The following is an 18,497-nucleotide window of genomic DNA, read 5'->3' as shown; positions in this document are numbered from 1 at the left end:
TAAGTATGAACACCATTACAAAGTGTGACAACATTAAAAACATCACATAGCCTAGTACAGTGTGGCTAAAACAGTCATTGGGTATATTTGTCAGCTGCTATTTGTGTACCAGCAAACCTAAGAAACCTGCCTGTGTGTTGGGGAAATAATCCACAAATACTGTAGACCATCATTGTTCATATACAAGCTAAAACAAGAACAGAGCCGCTTATTATAAGCGGACATGGCAACAATGGACTAAATCCTCCTACTCGCGCTTCAAGATAGTGTAAGCCCCGCCCTTTTCTGACGTCACCCTGATTCGGATCTCTCTGCTCGCGCTGGTATCAGCTACACTAGAACAGTTCAGGTTGTGGCAGCAGTGCCCGGAGTGCGCCAAACCACGGAATTGTTGCCATATTCTGGAGAATCAGTCCGTTTTCTCGGAGAAAAATAAATAAATAGAAAAATACTTGGAACGGATCTCACGTCCATTGATACATCTTCAGCACCCAACTAAAAAAAAAAAATCTGATAATCCCCAGACTCCCAAACTGGAACAGACCGGGACCGTTGGGACTTCTAGGACATATTCTGATTACTACTGCGCAAAAAAAGTACAGAAGAATCGTATTATACATACTTGTATTGTGGAGCAAACGGATCGAATGCATTAAACGCTCCGTTATTCAGGGCACTATACGCTGTTGTTTCGAGGGGGTTGAACAGCCGCACTGGATTCAACGCTTGGGATGCGGGATCCCTGAACTTATCTGCTTCTTATCCGCCTCGTCGAGCGGACTTTTCATCTGCAGAATCAGTGAGAGTCGATGCGCATCTTATAGTCGGGCTTTGGATTTGATCTAGATTGCTGGCTGTAAACTCTCCTGCAGAAGTTGCACTGAATACAGTTTTATTAACAGTTGACTTTCTGTCGTATAGTGAAGGGTGGACAGAAGTGGATTGTGTTGAAGTTGCATGAATCACCGGATCGCTCTTTGCAGATCGCGATATCAGATCGGATATTTGGCGCAAGGCGTGAAGCGCGATGGCGATGCTGGCGACTTTTTGGATAGTCCTGCTGGTCGCGTTAAACGCTCCAGGTAAGGCCATGAGCTCCAGTGTAGCATGTTTGGTTAGTCAGATATCTGCTTTTGTTATCTGCCAGGTCAGGAGTCTCAAAAAGACTCAACCGATCTATGCATGGTTAACTGTGTAAAGTTAAACTAAACCATCTTATGATACAGTGTTGCCATAATTAAGATAAATGAACTCAAACTGAACGCGTGAAAGCATAAAATGCAGGCAGATGGCGATAGTGGTGCTAGAATATGTGTGCTGCTTGTTAGTTGTGAATTATTGGAGAGCTCAGGTAAGATCCTATAAGGGAACAGAAAGATGAGTAAATTAGTTTTCAGGAAATAAAGGGTATTCATGCTTACACATAAAAGTGATTATTGTGATTAGTGTATGTCTTTATTTAGTTATTTATTGTGTTTTAATTTATTTATTTATTTTTTATTTTTTGACGATAGCCTCATTTGACGCCAGAAGTCAAACGAGTGGCTTAGATGAGACGGATCAAGTATCCCGAAGCGATGAATCATTCTCGTCTAAGGAAATAGCTGCTGCTTTTATCATTACATAAACATTTTGTATCAGGTGTTTACTGTTTGAGAAAAAAAAAAAAAAAAAAAAAAATATATATATATATATATATATATATATATATATATATATATATATATATATATATATATATATATATATATATATATAGCCTATATATCACTGGTCAAGTTCTGACGTTCATTTGTTTATTTAAAACATTAAAATACTATAAAAAAAATCGTAATTCATTCAAAAATGACCTGAATGCACCTCTTGGTGTCTGTAAACTATAAAAAAAAACTCTGGCATAATTTTTTATCATGATTTATTATACTGTTAATAAATAAGCTATTACTGGGGAAACATTATTTGCATCATCCATATCACCTTTATTTGTTGTCATTGGTCTATAAAGTGAACACTGGAAAAAAGCAATCAATTGAACTAAAAAAATAAAAATAAAAAATAATAACAATAATAATAGATTTTGTTTTGTGTGTTTGTGTGAAATTGCACACAAATATTTTATTTTAGCATTTATATTAGCTGCATTTTTCTTTCCTTTTTCTCCCATGACTCAACATTCTGTTTATTTATTTATTGTAATAACCAATTAATGTTGGCAATTAATACAGTTCATAATGTTCTGAGGTGTAGCAGCTATTGTTGTAGTCTACAATGGTTTGCAATTAGTGAACTTTCTCTTGGCTGGCAGATTAAAGCACTTGCTTTGTCTGTGATTGATATATGGGTGTGACTCCTCTGTGAAGATCAGAGAAGCTGCCCTTACTCGTTCATCCCCTCTACCTGAACCTTCCTTCCTGTGAAACAAATGCAACAAATGGAGTGACACAATAACCTGATTTAAACAGACAGTCCCCCTTTAAAAAGCATCCTGTTCTTTTATCAGCAAGAGTATTCAATTCATGTGCATTCCCCAGAGTCTCTTACAGTAATACTTTTGGCCCAGCGTTAGGCGACTTTTAATAAACTGCTCTTGAGAGTATATTTCCAATCAATACTGCACTGCTGACCTCTAATGTTGTAAACAAACCGTCTGATGTATTGGCTGGTCTTAGAGCACATCTCTGGCCTGCCCCCAGTGGCTCTGTAGAGGAAGTAAATCCAGTCAAAACAGCTTTTTGGGGCCAGCGGATTGAAAGGCTTATATGAGAACACTTTCATTGGGTGATTATTCCTTGTATCATCTCACTTTTAACACTCTCAAGTGACGGAGAAAATATCATTTCAATAATGTTTTGCTTCTCAATGTACTGCTGCTCTTTGGAGTGATAGAATGCTTTTGATTTTATCGCTACGTTTTTTTTGTCATATATGGCAGCTTGTACTGTTGCAAATATCTTAGCTTGAACATGTTGCCTTTGGCGTGACTCCAGAAACAGAACAGCCTTGTTTGAACCACACGGTGGATAAATGTTTGTTCGTCTCGAAGGCTGCTTTCAGATTAAGTTCCTGTAGACTTTTTTATGTGATCTAAACTTGCATGGCAAGATGATACAGGATCTAGATCTAGAATTTTGCCCAAGCAAAATTGCCGATGGTAGCACACATTATTAACAGTCAGCAAATTTGAGCATTTGTTCCTGTGGGTAAGGGATGACTTCAGAAAAAAATTATCTGGTTTGCGTTTCCCACCGTTAGCAATGACGGCTAACTTAACATAGCAAAATATTTCACCTTCTTGACATTAATGACATGCACAGAACTATTAATTTCTTCCCAGGCTATAATTTAAGACTTCAAAGTCGTACAGAATAAAATCCCAGGGCAAAAAAATATAGGCTTATACAAAAAGTCACAAAGATCCGTTCAGACAAGATTCTTGAGCAAACAAACCCAACCATGCCCTGTTGACAAGACACCTTGCAAATCTAAATGATATACACAAGCTGGGCACACTGAACACATCCCTCTTTGTTCACCTCTGCACAGTATTTACTAGACACTTGCCATGCAATTAACAGCTGGAATAGGGGTCTTAGAAGACATCTGGTTATTGTTTCTCCTTCTGAAGCAAAGCAATCACTCAGCATAAATAAACTCTATGTGCACATGTACATGTCAAAGCTGGCAGGGCTGCCCTCTGTCTGCATTTGCAAACACGTTCAGCTACACGTACAGCTGAATGCTTAACGCTGCTTTGAAATCAAGTAAAATAATGAAGCGTAATGAATTATATGGATGCTGTGATTCGACGCCAAAGGCCCTTCCATTGAAAAGCATGGACAGAAGTGTTGAAATGTAGATCAGTCAATAGATTGGCACATTATGAACTCACAAGCTTTTTTTCAAAGCAATGTTCACCCAAAAATGGAGATTCTGTCATGATTTACTGAGCCTCGTGCCTTTCTGAACATGTGTGACATACTTTCTTTTGGGAAACGTAATGGTCAGTAGTCATGAAAACTGTTTGCCAACATTTTCAAAATATGTTCTTTTGTATTTCACATGCAAGTCTTGCAGGTTTGGAATAACATGAGGGTGGGTAAATGATTTTGGGTGAACTATCTCTTGTACTTTGTTAATATGGCTCTTCTACTTTAACATGATGGTTTTCTTCCAGGAATACACAAATGCTGCTATAAAGCAAGTATGGCAAATTTAACCAACACATGTTGGGCTGTGATACAGCATTCCTGTGCTGCAATTCCCCTTGTTCATATAAAAACAGATCTAAATCTTCTTTGTGGCTAAAATTCTTCAACAAAGCAAAAATATGGAAGCCAAGAGTAATGGAACGGACTGTGCCGTTTGATAGTGATTACATGACTTACAACTCTCCCTTTAGAGTAAAACAGATGCTACATGGATAATTTTGTCTAACCTACATTGTTTGGCGAACCATCATTCGTAAATCATAATTTCCTCCAGTGATACCTTTTTAGCAATACCTTTTCTATTTACAGAATGGAAAATGTTTTAAAGCTCAGAAATAAGTATTCATCATGGTTTGCCCCGGTTTAAGGAGTACTTCATGGAGGAGCTCTGATCTATACCTTAATTATTTGAACCCACCACAAACATAAATTTTACTAAGAAGGATGGTTCAAGGTGGAATACCCAGGAAAATGGTTTGTGAGTGTGTGTCGCAATCAGCAGAGTTAATCCAGGGTAGAAAAAATGGCTAGATGCCAAAAATGCTTTTTCAGCTGTTTCTAAAGCAATTTCAACTACTGCATGTACTCTATGAAAGGTGGTTTTATCAGGGAAATTTATGTACGAAATATCTTCAATATACTGTAGATGTCACTGCATTTTTATTTTTATTTTTTTTCTATTTTATTTAATTTTTTTCATGAAATGCATTCTATGATTAATGCAAATACAAATATCAAATTTTAGCACATCGGTAAATGCTGATTTGCTTCAAGAATTGATTCAATCAACATTTTTTTCTGGTGCGTTTTGTATATATATATGCACAGTAACTTCTCTATTTCCCTTTCTTTGAAATAATGTGCACTGATGAAATGTTCAAAGTTGTGATTAGGATGAAAAATCAATAGGGTCAATTCTGATTTCAGGTCAACTTTAATATTTTACTAACCAGAAAGTCACAGAAAGGAACAAATACCCGGTTGGCCTTTCCTTACCCATGAATCCTCTTTCCTCAGAGCACGACAACTGATTCTGTGCGTTCTGCTCTTTGATCACAAAGTCTTGCCTGATTTGTGTAGAGATGATCCTGTGGTTCATGTAAAAGATCAGGATTATTTTCCTGGCTGGAGGAATCGTGTTTGAAGTAGTTCAATCAAGAGAGAGAAGAAGAACATCTTGTGATCCCCCCCCTTGCGTGTTTTGATTATCCCATTGACTGTGAAAGCCATATTTGAGTGGCATTTTAAATGTGTGAGTTTTGCCAACGCTCTCTAAATTGCTGCGATGAGCAATATCAGATCGCCCGGGGTCTTCACAAATGTGCACAAGAAAGAATACAAATCCGTAAAAGAGTTCAGCAAGGGGAAAATATATGTCGTTTGCTGCAAAAGCTTGGCTCTGTTTCACGTCAAATGGCTTTACGCTTTTCTTTATGTGCAACAACAGGAATTCGGTCATTCAGTTTGAGGCCAAAAGGTCAGTCTATTAATGTCAGCCTGCTTTGAAGGTCTAAGTGATATACAAGCTGTTGTGACCCCAACAATAGATGGCTTAAATGGCAAACAAGTGTGTGTGTGTGTGTGTTTGGTGGGAGGGTATGTGTAAAACCATCACTTGCTCCACTCCACCCATGAGAAACTAGGGTAAATTCAGGCAGATGGTTAACACTCCTCAATTGTATTTCCAAATGTGTTGAAAATCTGTTTTATTCCCAAGTAAACCGTTCATTACTTTTGCATTAGGTTACTCGCTTTGACGTGAACTGAAACGGTTTGGGTTAAGGGACTCGATTTAAGCAGTTTCAGTCACACTTTGAGGCCCTTTAACACTTTTATAACCGCTTTCTTTGACTGTGTTTAACAATGAGGTGAATTAAAAAGGCCACTTTCTATTTATTGATTTCATCTGTCAGTGTCCTCATTCATCGAACTGGAGTTTAGTCATGCATTTTAAATGACTTAAGATGGCAGTTTTATTTATTTATTATTCTACTAAGAGAATTGTGTTATTTCTCCAAGTAACCTTGATTTAATATGCTCTATGCAAACTGTTGTTTTATTTCATTGAATCTGGCCTTGTTCAGTATTAAACATTCTTTTCCACGATCCTGTATTGAAGTCTAGTTATCGAAGGCATCTGTTTGCACTATTCAAAAGCTGCAGACTTGGCGAAGATGCTGGCTCCTTTGTAGACACGATTTAAGGTATCATAGGTAAGCTCCCAACATGAAGCCTGTCCCAAAATATAATTATGTTGCCTTATAATCTAAGGTGATGTCTTGTAGCCAAAAGGAATCATCACACATAAGCTTTTTATGGAGAAAGCACTCCTATAATGCATTTTGACCAATACAGCAATGTGTAAGTATGCATGAAATCTATTTAGTATTGAATTAATTTGTGCATTTTATTTTTAGTGTACCATGTTGTTATGATGGCATAACAATCTCTCATGCAGATGTCCTAATCATTCGCTTATGGGGGTCAGTTTCAGTTAGTAGCACTTTTGGAACAGAGCCATTGGTATTGTTATCTGGGTAAATATAGCTTTTAATTACTGCAGTGTAAAACAAAGTAAGGTGTGATTTACAGGTGAGAGAGCAGGTTATCATATACCCCTGATGATCAAGCAGCTGTGATCTATGGGGTGTGCCCAGCCATTCCTGAAATTAACAATGTAGAAAGCTATTAACATGAACCGTAGTCCTCAGCAGTGCTCAAGATGAAATTGACTGTGCCAAAACAGCAGCAGCATACTATATCCATTAGGCTTCAGTGAGCAGTGTACATTGTCTGCACAAATGAAAGAGATCACAAAAAAAGCATCATTCAAATATGTCACACTAGATGATAGTCCGTGTAGTTTTGTTTTATAGTTGTTCGATGGGTACTTGCCTCCAGTCCTTCATCATGATGAGAACATGGTTGCAAAGGTGAGGTTTTTACAGCAGAGTATACATGAATTTGCTGTTTGTCAGTGGCAACACTTTTGAATTCTTCAGATACACTGAAAAAGAGCTGTTTTAGATTTGAAGAGCTGGAAATGATAAAGAAAAGTACTGTGTGTAGGGTTTTCAAAAAACTAGATTTCTGTCATTGTTAGTAAATCATGAAAAGTGCGGGATTCTGCAAAATTGATCATGATTATCTTCTTGCATCCCGATAGTGACCCCCATTGTCCAAGGGATCACAAAAACCTTGAAGTTGGAAATGATTGATTGTAACTTTCAAAGCAAATTAAAATTGTGTTTTTGCATTGTATTTTACTATTTAAATTTATTTATTATGACACTAAATGCTGCTTGTCTGAGAAACCCGGAAACGCAGGTGATTGTTGTGACGTCATGATGATTTCCCTTCTGTCATGATCATTTCACTTCCTTTCCCATTGCTGTTTAATTGTCTAAGCTGAATTGTGCATTCTGGGGACGAGGAAGGCCGGGAACGGTCTATCCAGTATATTCCCTCATATAGATGATTGCCTTTCAGGCTGGTTAAAGCTATTTCCTCAACTCCAAATGCTCATCTTAGTTGGATTAAACATTCTGGGGGAATGAACACTTCCAATGATTGATGAGCATCAAGCACAGAAATGCAATTATTCAGGATGTGAATTTGTCTAGCTCTGAAATGTAATCCGAGTAATAACTTGGCACCATGCAAACTTGATTCCTCAAAAAGTGAATAATTTTGCTTTCAGACACCTTCGGTTTTGTTTACCCACTAGGCTTGTTGCTTATTGGTGCTTACCTTGTGAAAAACTATCTGTGGAGGTTCTGGTATCCAGGATTTACTTCAAGTAGTTGCTCTCATTTTTGGTTTTGTAATATTTGCTGTATACAAAATGTAGCATTTGATTAGGTTGTTTACCATGGCCAAAAACACTTTTCTTGACTAGCTGATTTCAGATGTTTACAATTGGCTCGTTCGGACTGAAATTGGCCCAAATGGTCCACTGTTTCATGTTTTTGAGCTGATTGGCTTGTTACATGCGCCTGCAATTTCCAGTTGAGAAGAGTTCTTATTTGAAGTGGATCTTTAAAAAAAAACAAAAGCCAGATGAAGCAGGGTCATAAAAAAGGACGTTGATCCGAAGCAGGTGTCTCCCAAAGGGTCATGGAGCTTGTAAGGGTGAAAAACCTGCAGAACTCATCAGCCAAACCTCCATAAGCTCTGCTTAACCCCAAGAGGTCACAGGAAAAGTCTTTTATTGCATGTCTCACTGTCTGTTTGTCTGTCCTCCTTAGAGAGAGATAGTCATAACTGTCTGACAATGACACATGGCTCTGTGTTTGGCGGGGGCCGCTCACTGGATGAAGTTCTGCTGTGAAAGTGATTATACAGACATTTGGGTTGGATGGTTAAACATTAGCATGCAGATGAGAGCTCCATCCAATTCCCTTGGAGTAGCTGGGTTTATTTGGTACTGGGGTGATGCATGGAAAGCCGCCCCGAGCAAAGGAAGAACAGTGAGAGTGACGGCCAAATAATATAACTATGGTGAATTTACCTCATGGACCACTGCTAGCAACCCCTGCAGACGGTTAATGCAGCATTTAAAATGCTGGTTGGAACTCCAGTGTTGTGCTCAGTGGGAATTTTGATGCAAGCGCAATTAATTTTTGTATCTTATTAATACAGATTAGCCTTTTTTTAAGCAAAAAAAAAAACGTGAATCTTATTCCTTAACCACCAATAATCAAGTTTAAATAAATGCTTTCTGTGCTTGCAAAGCATTTTTGTCATTCTTCACACCACAAAAAATGTGAAAATCATGCTGATCATAGATAGTTGTATACATTTTAAACACTGAGAAAAAAAGTTAATGACTTTAATTAGTTTTATTTTATCTATCTATCTATCTATCTATCTATCTATCTATGTATCTATAAATTAAAATTACGTATATGTTTGTGGAATATATACTTATCTTTTTAAAAGATACCTTTACTTGAAGCAACACTGCGAGTTATTAAAACTGGTTTCTTGAATGTAAGTTAATTTTGTCTTACTGCAGTGACACAATCTAAGCTTGTTTATACTTAAGAAGAAGAAGAAGAATATATATAAATCAAACTCATTAACTATACACACTGGATGAAAGTATCTGGTCAAAATCAATTACTTATTGTTGCTTCTAAATTATGTTTATCTTGTTTCAAGAATTGTTTAGCATGCATATGGAAGCCTGTTTCTGCCACATAATAATAATAATAATAATAATAATAATAATAATAATAATAATAATAATATTTTACTTTTTATCTTAGAAAACCGAATTCAAATCTTGCAATTCTTTTTTACTTTATTTTATTTTCAGAATCAAGGGACTCTTAGTGTATATTTTGCAGTTCTAACTCCCCCCCCCCCTCAGCATTGCAAGAAAAAATAATAATTTGGGAGATATAAGAACTGTACAGGTAATTCTGTAGGGGAAACAAGCTTCCATATGTATCTGCTTTTGGCATTTTAAAAAGTCTCAAATTGAAAACTGTAGTACGCCAGATCATAGTCAGCTGAATCCTCAGGCTACAACCAGCCTGCAAGATGAGAAATAGCCATGTGCATCCTGTGTGCCTCATGATTTGCATATTTTGTGTGCAAAAAAAGTAAAGAAAAATGTATTTATTTTTATTTTTTTTACCCAGAATTCTTCCTGAGAAGTCTCTTAGTGGTACATAAATATATTTTTTTCTTAAAAAGCAGTTTCCTTTTGTAATGCAAATATGTTGCATCCGCAGGACTTCCGCCGTTGTTTTTCAGCTGAGTCTGTAGTGCACATTTAGGCGGTGCTGTCTAGATGTAGCGTAGCCTCTCGATGGTGAATTAAACATGAGTGAGAGCTCCTGATCTAAATAATGGAGTGGATGTGACAGCACAGAGTGTTTCTGCACCGCACAGCTGACTGCACAAATAACACTTAAAAACAGAGTAAGTAAGTGCTAAATTAACACACATGCACACACATACAAGCATGTCCTCTTTCTCTTTGTTTGTGGAGGGTCTTTAGGTACGTCTGTGAAGTGTGTTAGTGGTGTTGGGTTTTTAGGATAAGGTTGACCTGTAAGTGACTCTGCACAGGGAACCTTTAGCCTCAGCATCCTTGTGACGTCTCAGTGTCTGTGTGCACCTGTGTCCACCTCTGCGCATCTACACACACTTGTTTTCCAGGTTCCTGATCACACAAAACTCTCTGTTCCAACCGTCCAAATGGAGTTCTTGTTTTATCTGCAAAGCACAGCAGCAATTTTCTGCTTCAAACCCCTGAAAATCCCGTTCTGTTTCGAGTCGAAATGCTTCAAACAGCCGACTGAAGAAATAGGAAATCAATAAATGGGGGCCAATCTTGCTTGTGCTGTTCTGATTTGGTATTAATCTGATTTAGCGATTCTCATCTCGATTTAGAGATTAAATAGTTAAGCCCACCCATCCTCCCACCCTTGGTGTTCCACTTACTGAACAGATACTTCAGCTGTATTACAGCAGTTTCCCCTCCTCCTTCTGTTGGCTTCTCTTATTTTCTCTTCTTTTTCTTGCAAAATTTCCAGAATTGGCTCCTTTTCAATTTATAACTAGAAATTTGAATTGAACTGGCCAGAGGATGATGAATTAGAAAGGCAGGAAAAGGAATTTCAACTGAATGAATTTTAACACAGTCACTCGAGAGGAATTTCATTAGTCCAGTATTCATTAGTTAATTGTGCTTAATTATGGCTGTTTATTCCATGAAATGCAGAATATGAGACCACTAGTAGATTTTTTTAATACATTTTATTAACTAAAAATGATATTATTAGCATAACAAGCATGTGTTTGTGATTTTATAATTACTATTTATTTTGGTCACACTTTACTTTAAGGTCCAATCCTCGCTATTAACAAACCATTATATGACTTTTTCCTCAATAAACTCCTAATTTGCTGCTTACTATTAATTAGTAAGGTAGCTGTTAAATTTAGGTATTGGGTAGGATTAGGGATGTAGAATATGCTGATGAATATTATGTGCTTTATAAGTACCAATAAACAGCCAATATGTTAATAACAGGCATGTTAACAATCAGTTGGTTAATAGTGAGAACTGGTCCCTATACTAAAGTGGTAGCCTACCATTATTTCCTTTATGCTCATTTATAGGTTTAAATCAGATCTTCAGTTCAGCATCCTGTTCCCTCAATCATTACAAATTCTGGAATTGAATTTGAATTGTCAGTACATTCTTTATTCGGTTCTGAATGGTTTACAACCCCGGCTGTGTCATCAATGGATCAGCTCATTAGGTTTCCTCATTTAAATAGGTCCTTTCCTTTCAGAGGTCGGCATAAATACACCCACACAAGGCACACATTTCTCTCTCTGTTCTGTCCTTCACTATTATCTCTCTCTCTCTCTCTTCATGAAAGTCTGAACTTTGCTCAAACTCATGGTCATCACAAGATTGAATGGTTTAGGGTGCCAGGTCACCCATTGCTAGTAAATAACTAATCTAGGCCACGTGTCCACTTTTATTAACTTCTGGATAAAAAAATACCATATATATCATCTGTCTGATTTGGCCAAAATTGGAAGCAGATAACATTTTGCTTTATATTCCTTTCAAACAGGATTCTCTTTTTCTATGCCAAAAGAACTAATCAGTGATCCATCATCACTAATTTACCTTATAATGTTTAGATTTTAATTGAAACATGATATTGTAGATCAGAGATTTGGTTTGAATTGAATTGGGTTACAAGTATATGATATACATTAATTTATCATTTTAAAAGTATATAAATCATATAGTCAAAATATTTAAGTCTTCTAATATATAAAATTATAAATATTATAAATGGTATAATGTATTTTACATAATACAGTTAAGGTTTAAGTTATCATTGTATATTTATCAGTATTGGACAGATTTCGGTATCACTGATTCTCTATAATAAAAAAATATTTCTGACGAGAGTAGGAGAGCTTTATAGCTGTCTATCAAATGCTGTCTATGTAAGGGTTTATGTTGAGTCTATATCAAGTCTTCCACTTCATAGGCTCCATATGAGATAAACCAGTGAGGGCTCTGCTGAGAGGCATCCAGCAGGGGTAATGGTGTCACGCTAGAGAAGTGGGGCGGTTAGTCAGAGCACTGATCTAGGATTGAGCGATTGGATAATTCCAGGCCTGCCGTTAAAATCCCGTGTATGCCTCTGAAATAAAATAGATCAGATTCTCACACATGTACACACACACACACACAGGCCCTTCAGACTGAACAAGTCAATTTACTACAGGCAGCTGGGCTGATGTGCCTCCATTAAAAGAGACATGCACTGGCGATTACTGGACTGCGCAAAAGCATCAGTCAGAGGAATAGAGGGGAGGAATTCTGTGAATATGGCTGCAGTTTTCCTGCCTGTCCTCTCTTTAAGGGGACAGTAAGTATATGGGACCTACATTGGATCGATGTGTGTGTGTGTGTGTGTGTGTGTGTGTGTGTGTGTGTGTGTGTGTGTGTGTGTGTGTGTTGTGTGTTCTTGTGTAATTGGCAAATAAAAGATCAGATGAAGGGACGACAAGGACTGGGGTTGCTTATCATGCATTTGGAATTTGATCAACATAAGCCAACATGTAACAAAGAAGTCATGCACCAATAGAAAAACACATGAATTGTAGTCAGATTCAAAACAGTAATATACTCTAAATAAATCTGATTATTAGAGCCATGTTTGAAGAAACTATAAAGTAGTGATGTATGCACCGCACCATACATTGATTATATTAATGTCACAATTCTATCATTTGCAGCTCCCAAGTTATGTATTGCACAGATAGGCAGAGAAACACAACAAAGTGTGTTTGTTGGATGAAATATTTCCATTTTTTAATGAGTTTTGATAGTGTCTTGTTTAATATTTACAGGCTGCAGATTGTTAAGAATTCAGACCATGGTTCAATCCAACAATATAGTTGTAGTAAGAAAGGTAGGGCAAATGGGTCTGCTTTAGAAAACAAAAACAGGCTTCAGTTATCCTGCTTGGCAGTGCACGTCTGCTCCCACTGCGTCCCGCTAAGACACTACACTGACTCGGGCAAGTGCTTGGATAGACCTACCTAAGATCAATACTTTCTCAGCTATCTCCAACTGTTCTGAAATCCCAAACCAGCTACCGATTGAGATGTACAATTTGGAGGTGAGGGAATTTTCTCTCCTATATCTGCTATGGCCAAAAATCCAGATCCTTGTTTTTGGAAGGCTGTCTTTTTGCATTACTTGCCCAGAATTGGAGTAAACTTTTAATTCATGCTGAAAATGTTCTGATTGGCCAGACAGGTAGAGATATAGACAGTTGCAGAGTGTAAGAAGAAAATAAACTGAGGGGATGGCTTGCTGTTTTGGCATTGATCCTGTTCTGGCCTGGCAGGCTCTGATGCCAGAGTAACTAATGTAGTCTGATATTGATTCACCAGTTTTAGGCATGGCTGCACAGCTCCATGTTGCCGCTTCATTTAAAGAGGGAAAATTCGGCCCAAACGCACCCACACATCCGCCACCGTTCTAGCACTTTCTGTGTTTCACATGTCTGTGGGTAGTGGGTTCACAACACAATTCACCTTATTGTGTATGTGTGGGGTTTAGTATAGGGTGTCAGTGTAGATCTGCAATAAACTTCTGCTGAATTTTTTACATCAAACGATTAACAGTCGTTATGCAAAGTTATCATGTGATGCCTCAAAATGCTTGCCTACGTAGGCATCTCACTAGATTTTGGAACATAACTTGTGAGTGTAAGTGACAGATGGAAAGCAAAAAATAAATAAATAAAAAAATAGAAAGAAAGAATTAGAGTAGCTTATAGATATCATCCTTTACTGTGGTAGAGAAGAGACAGACAAAGGGTGAGAAAGAATAGAGTGGTGTTAAAAAATGAGGGAAGAATATTCTGTTCTGCATTGTGATGGCCAAGGTAATGTAACAGACTGCCGATATGTTCCACAGCACAAATTCATTGCCCCAGCATAGTCATTCAACCCTGACTTGCCCCAGGCAATTTTTACTCTTGGCCCAGGGGTGACTCTTTGTCCCCCAATGCATTATAAAGCCTGCCGCCTCACCTGTGATTAAATCACCTGAGAGCCACCTGCAACAGGGTGTGGTTCCTTTCTTTCACAATAATATTGCATGTCCCCAGTGTCTCAGACAGCAGTGTGTATTGACATTAAAAGCCTTGAAATCTGATCTAGTGGATTGTTTTATTGCAAGCTGAATGTGTGATGTAGATAAATGCCCCAAGTAAAAGATAGGCCCATTTGTCATATTGCTTTAGTCACATTGACTCATGTTTGTTTATGAAATTGATAATCCACATCTTAAGTGTGTGGTTATATGTGCAGTGAAGTACACTGGCACATTTCCATGCATTAGGGGTGGCCTATGTATGATACATCTGGTCATATGGAATTTTTAAGGTTGTAGTCTTGACTGGTAACTCATAAACTTGCTGGATCAATCTCCTTTGTGCAGATGAGCAAGACACTTAACTCCAGTTTGCTCTTTGGGGCTTTTCCCTGCCCAGGTCCAGATGCTGTGTCATCAGTGTTGGGGAGTAACTAGTTACATGTGACGGCGTCACGTAATTTAATTACAAAATTATTGTAACTGTAATTAGTTACAGTTACTAAGAAAAAATGAGTAATTAAATTACAGTTACTCATGAAATTTTTTACGATTACAAAGGGGATTACATTTGAATATTTACACACATCCACATAAAGATTTAACTGATTTCTTTCCCAAATTGCACTGACTACTCTGAGACATACCACCCTAATAATTTCTGGGATGCGGAAACACAGTCTGGTTCGTAGAATCCAGTCATAAAAACAGAATGCCAAACGCGGACGGAATATGCCACATTTTGGATGACTAAATCAAAAGTAGGTCAGTACACTTGAATCAAAACATGACATCGACTAGTGTCTGTTAATATAAAGCCCCAAAAATGCAATATATGACTTGCACATTCTGCGTGTCTGTGGAAATCAGGCGCGGACTGGACACCGGGTGAACCGGGACAATTCCCGGTGGCCTGGCAGCCGATTTTGCCCTACTATTTAATATAATTATTGTATAATTGCCTGCCGAATGTACTAAAGCGATCATTTGCGAATCCGCCATTTGATAATTAAATCTCTAATAAGTCATGAATTGTTAGTCATGACTCGCGCGCTCTCCGCGCCTCCGCCAAACGGTTTGGATCAGACTCCGAGTAATCAATGCGAGAGAGAGAGAGAGAGAGAGAGAGAGAGAGAGAGAGAGAGAGAGAGAGAGAGAGAGAGAGAATAGAGTGGACTGCTGGAGCAGAGAAGCAGAACTCCTGTTCAGGGTTTTAGGTCAGTTTCATCTGTAAAGATGCTTTTTTGTCTTTGTTTTTTATTTATTTAATCAAGCAGCAGCACGTTGCTCATCAGTCATCACTCAAAATACTATATAAAGGACATCATTATTATCTGTTGTAATGTTACAGTAGTAATTTAGCTGAAAAAAAAATCCGATTTTTTTTATAGGTTTAGGGGGAGCTACGACAGACAACAACACAACCCTTACGAAAATTAACATTTTAATATTTAACTATAAATCCAGAGAAAATGGTTACTATTGTTTAACTGTGATAACCAAAAATGTAAAATTATTTTACAAATGTATTTATTTAAAAATAAATACAAATCCATTTGCAAAAAAAAAAAAAAAAAAAAAAAAACAAGGTTATTTTACTTTTATATAGGCTAATAAAAGCATGGTAATTTTTGTAAGGGAAAAACATGACTCATGTACAGTATTAGGATTTTTCTATAAAGATATTGTAGTATTGTAGAGTATTGTATTGTAAAGTATAGTTTTGTTCAGTCTTGAGTATTAAAGTCATGAGAGAGATGGATAACAGGGCAAAATAAAGAGACTGAAGAGAAAAATGGAAGTGAAGGTGCGGTTCAGGAGAGAACTTTTAATTATTTTGCATGTCCCCAAATTAAAGATTTAAACCTTTTTTATGTCAGGTCCATACAAAAAATAGTTTTGTCCATGAATTTGTTTGTATGCGTTTGAATTTTCCAGTCTGAATTTTTTTCCCAGTCCGCCCCTCCTGTAAATTAATGGTAAAGACATGGTTTCATTTACTACACATAGGACTACTGAAGCTCGCAGTGTTTTCAACCTCTGCCGCCTCAATATAGGAGTACACGAGCACATAAACTTAATTTCTAGAACTGCTCTGTGTCACTTCATGTGCATTTTACTTATTTTGAGAAAACTATCATCATATACAGAGACAGCACTTTCAAAAAAAAAAACACCAATGTTTCAGGAGTTTAGTACACAGAATACGTCACATGCTTATTAGATAACTGTATTTAAGTTGATGTATATGCTTTTATTTATTATTCTTTAATTTTCACAAATTTAGAAAAGTAATCAAAAAGTACTCAAAAGTAATTAGTTACATTACTTTAATAAAGTAATTGAAAAAGTTACACTACTATTACATTTTAAACAGGGTAACTTGTAATCTGTAACCTATTACATTTCCAAAGTAACCTTCCCAACACTGTGTGTCATTGCATGAAAATCATGGAAACAGGCGACAGAGAAATGCATGCTTTTATCTACATAGGCGGAGGATTGGCACTCCTAGAGCAGAACAACTAGGCATGGTTCCTGTCACTAAGGATAAGCCAAAGACACAATACTCTTCCTCCTCCAGAACCCTTTCACCTCGTTCTCACAGATGATCCACCCTTGCCCCTTCCTTCTGCACCTTCTGAGAGCAACTGTAATGTGCTGAGCTGAATGGGAGGTGCATCTCTGGCTCGTTTCTTGAGGCGTTGTGTGGTCGGTTTAGCTGTGGCATCAGCCAGTGTGGAAGCCACAAAAAGCTGTGATGCCAGCTAAAGTGGGGAGCCAAGTCCTTGTTGTGCTTCAGTCTGGTTCAAGAGTTATATCTGACTAGGGAGAGCGCTGTGTGAACAAAAGCCAGATCTAATGCCGTGTCGGAGTGAGGATGCACGTTATCGCGCGACTCTTTTACTGGCTGTTTTGAAAGATCAACGTTCGCGATGAAAAAATATGTGCAAACTGTAATGAAGCAGAGATCAGTTAGTTCCTCACTTTCCCCGCTGATGCCGAGATCGTTCGCTTGCTTCAGTGAAAGTATAATGTGCCTTACGTTTTCGACTCGTACATTACACGTCACGCCCTGATGTCACGAGTCGTTATGGGATCTTTACGGGTTGTGTGTGAAAGCACGCACATATCCCGGGTAATCACTGGCAGTGTGAAAGTGCAAAATCTATCGACCCGGGAACAATTGCCGGAACACTTTACCCGTGTACTTGCCGGAATGGCAGTGTGAAAGGGGCTTTAGAGTCAATGTAGCACCCTGTGATGCCTATGGAAGCATGGCTTCTGATTCTATACTTCCAGCAGGCTCTTTGGAGGTTAAATTGAGTAAGAGGCAAAGTTTTCCTTGCTACGAAGAACGTTGGTGCCGTCACCGTTTGCCTCTTTCTAAATCCAAACAGATAATTTGTTTTCTCGCTGCTGTTGTTTGTCTACCCACAGTTGATGGACCAAACTCATATTTGGCTGGTTTTTCCTGCTAGGAGCCCAGAAACTGCACTCAGGAAAGGGCAAAGTGAATCTCATGGTGAAAATTAAGCGGAAAAGGAACTCAATACAGTGCCCAATACTGTTCCTATGACTGCAAAAAAAACACCAAGGTCTTGGATGTGACCCATCCATGCTTCTAAGTTCTGAGGTGCACTGTAAAATGACTTAAATCTAAACGTTTCCTTTGTTAATTCACGGAAAACAGATTTGCAGGGGGGATGGGAGGGCTGATCTACAGACATGATCTGTAGGGATGTACTAGAGGTGCTAGGAGAGTGTTGTACCTTTTAATGAACGTCCATTCCAGGGTTGACCGCAGTTCATGCTTAGATCGTCTTTCTGGCCCAAGCCATGTTCTTAAGCAGCAAGGGACGTCTGAATGGTTCAAGTCTCAATGGTTTTCCCTGTGTCGTTAATCTTTTTGCCTTTTTTTCCTGTCTTTCCCCTTCTCATCTGGATCGTTTGGACCACAAAAACCCTTAAAGTTCCTGCAGCAAACACTTGATCTCTGCCACATGTTTAAGCAATATGTATAAATTTATGGATTCATAAAATGATGTGGTCATTAAACTGGCTTGTTTAATCTCAGGTTGAGCCTGTGTTTGAATATATAGATATATGAAAGTTCTAGTGGAACCCACCTG

At 37.9% G+C, this 18,497-nt stretch overlaps 1 protein-coding gene across 5 annotated transcripts in view; it reads left to right on the top strand.

The window, feature by feature from the left end:
- Positions 1-352: 352 nt before the first annotated feature.
- nectin1b (nectin cell adhesion molecule 1b) overlaps positions 353-18,497 on the top strand; it is a 234,898-nt gene continuing 216,753 nt past the window's right edge. For all 5 annotated transcript variants that reach the window (XM_059506088.1, XM_059506091.1, XM_059506090.1 and 2 more), the window contains exon 1: positions 353-1,082. In XM_059506088.1, coding sequence (XP_059362071.1) covers positions 1,028-1,082 — 55 coding nt within the window. In that variant the 5' untranslated portion in view covers positions 353-1,027. The remainder of the gene's footprint in view (positions 1,083-18,497) is intronic.

Source organism: Carassius carassius, chromosome 23 (assembly GCF_963082965.1).
Source record: "Carassius carassius chromosome 23, fCarCar2.1, whole genome shotgun sequence".
Classification (NCBI taxonomy): domain Eukaryota; kingdom Metazoa; phylum Chordata; class Actinopteri; order Cypriniformes; family Cyprinidae; genus Carassius; species Carassius carassius.
Note: the sequence above shows the minus strand (reverse complement) of the source record. Positions and strands in the feature narration are given on the sequence as shown.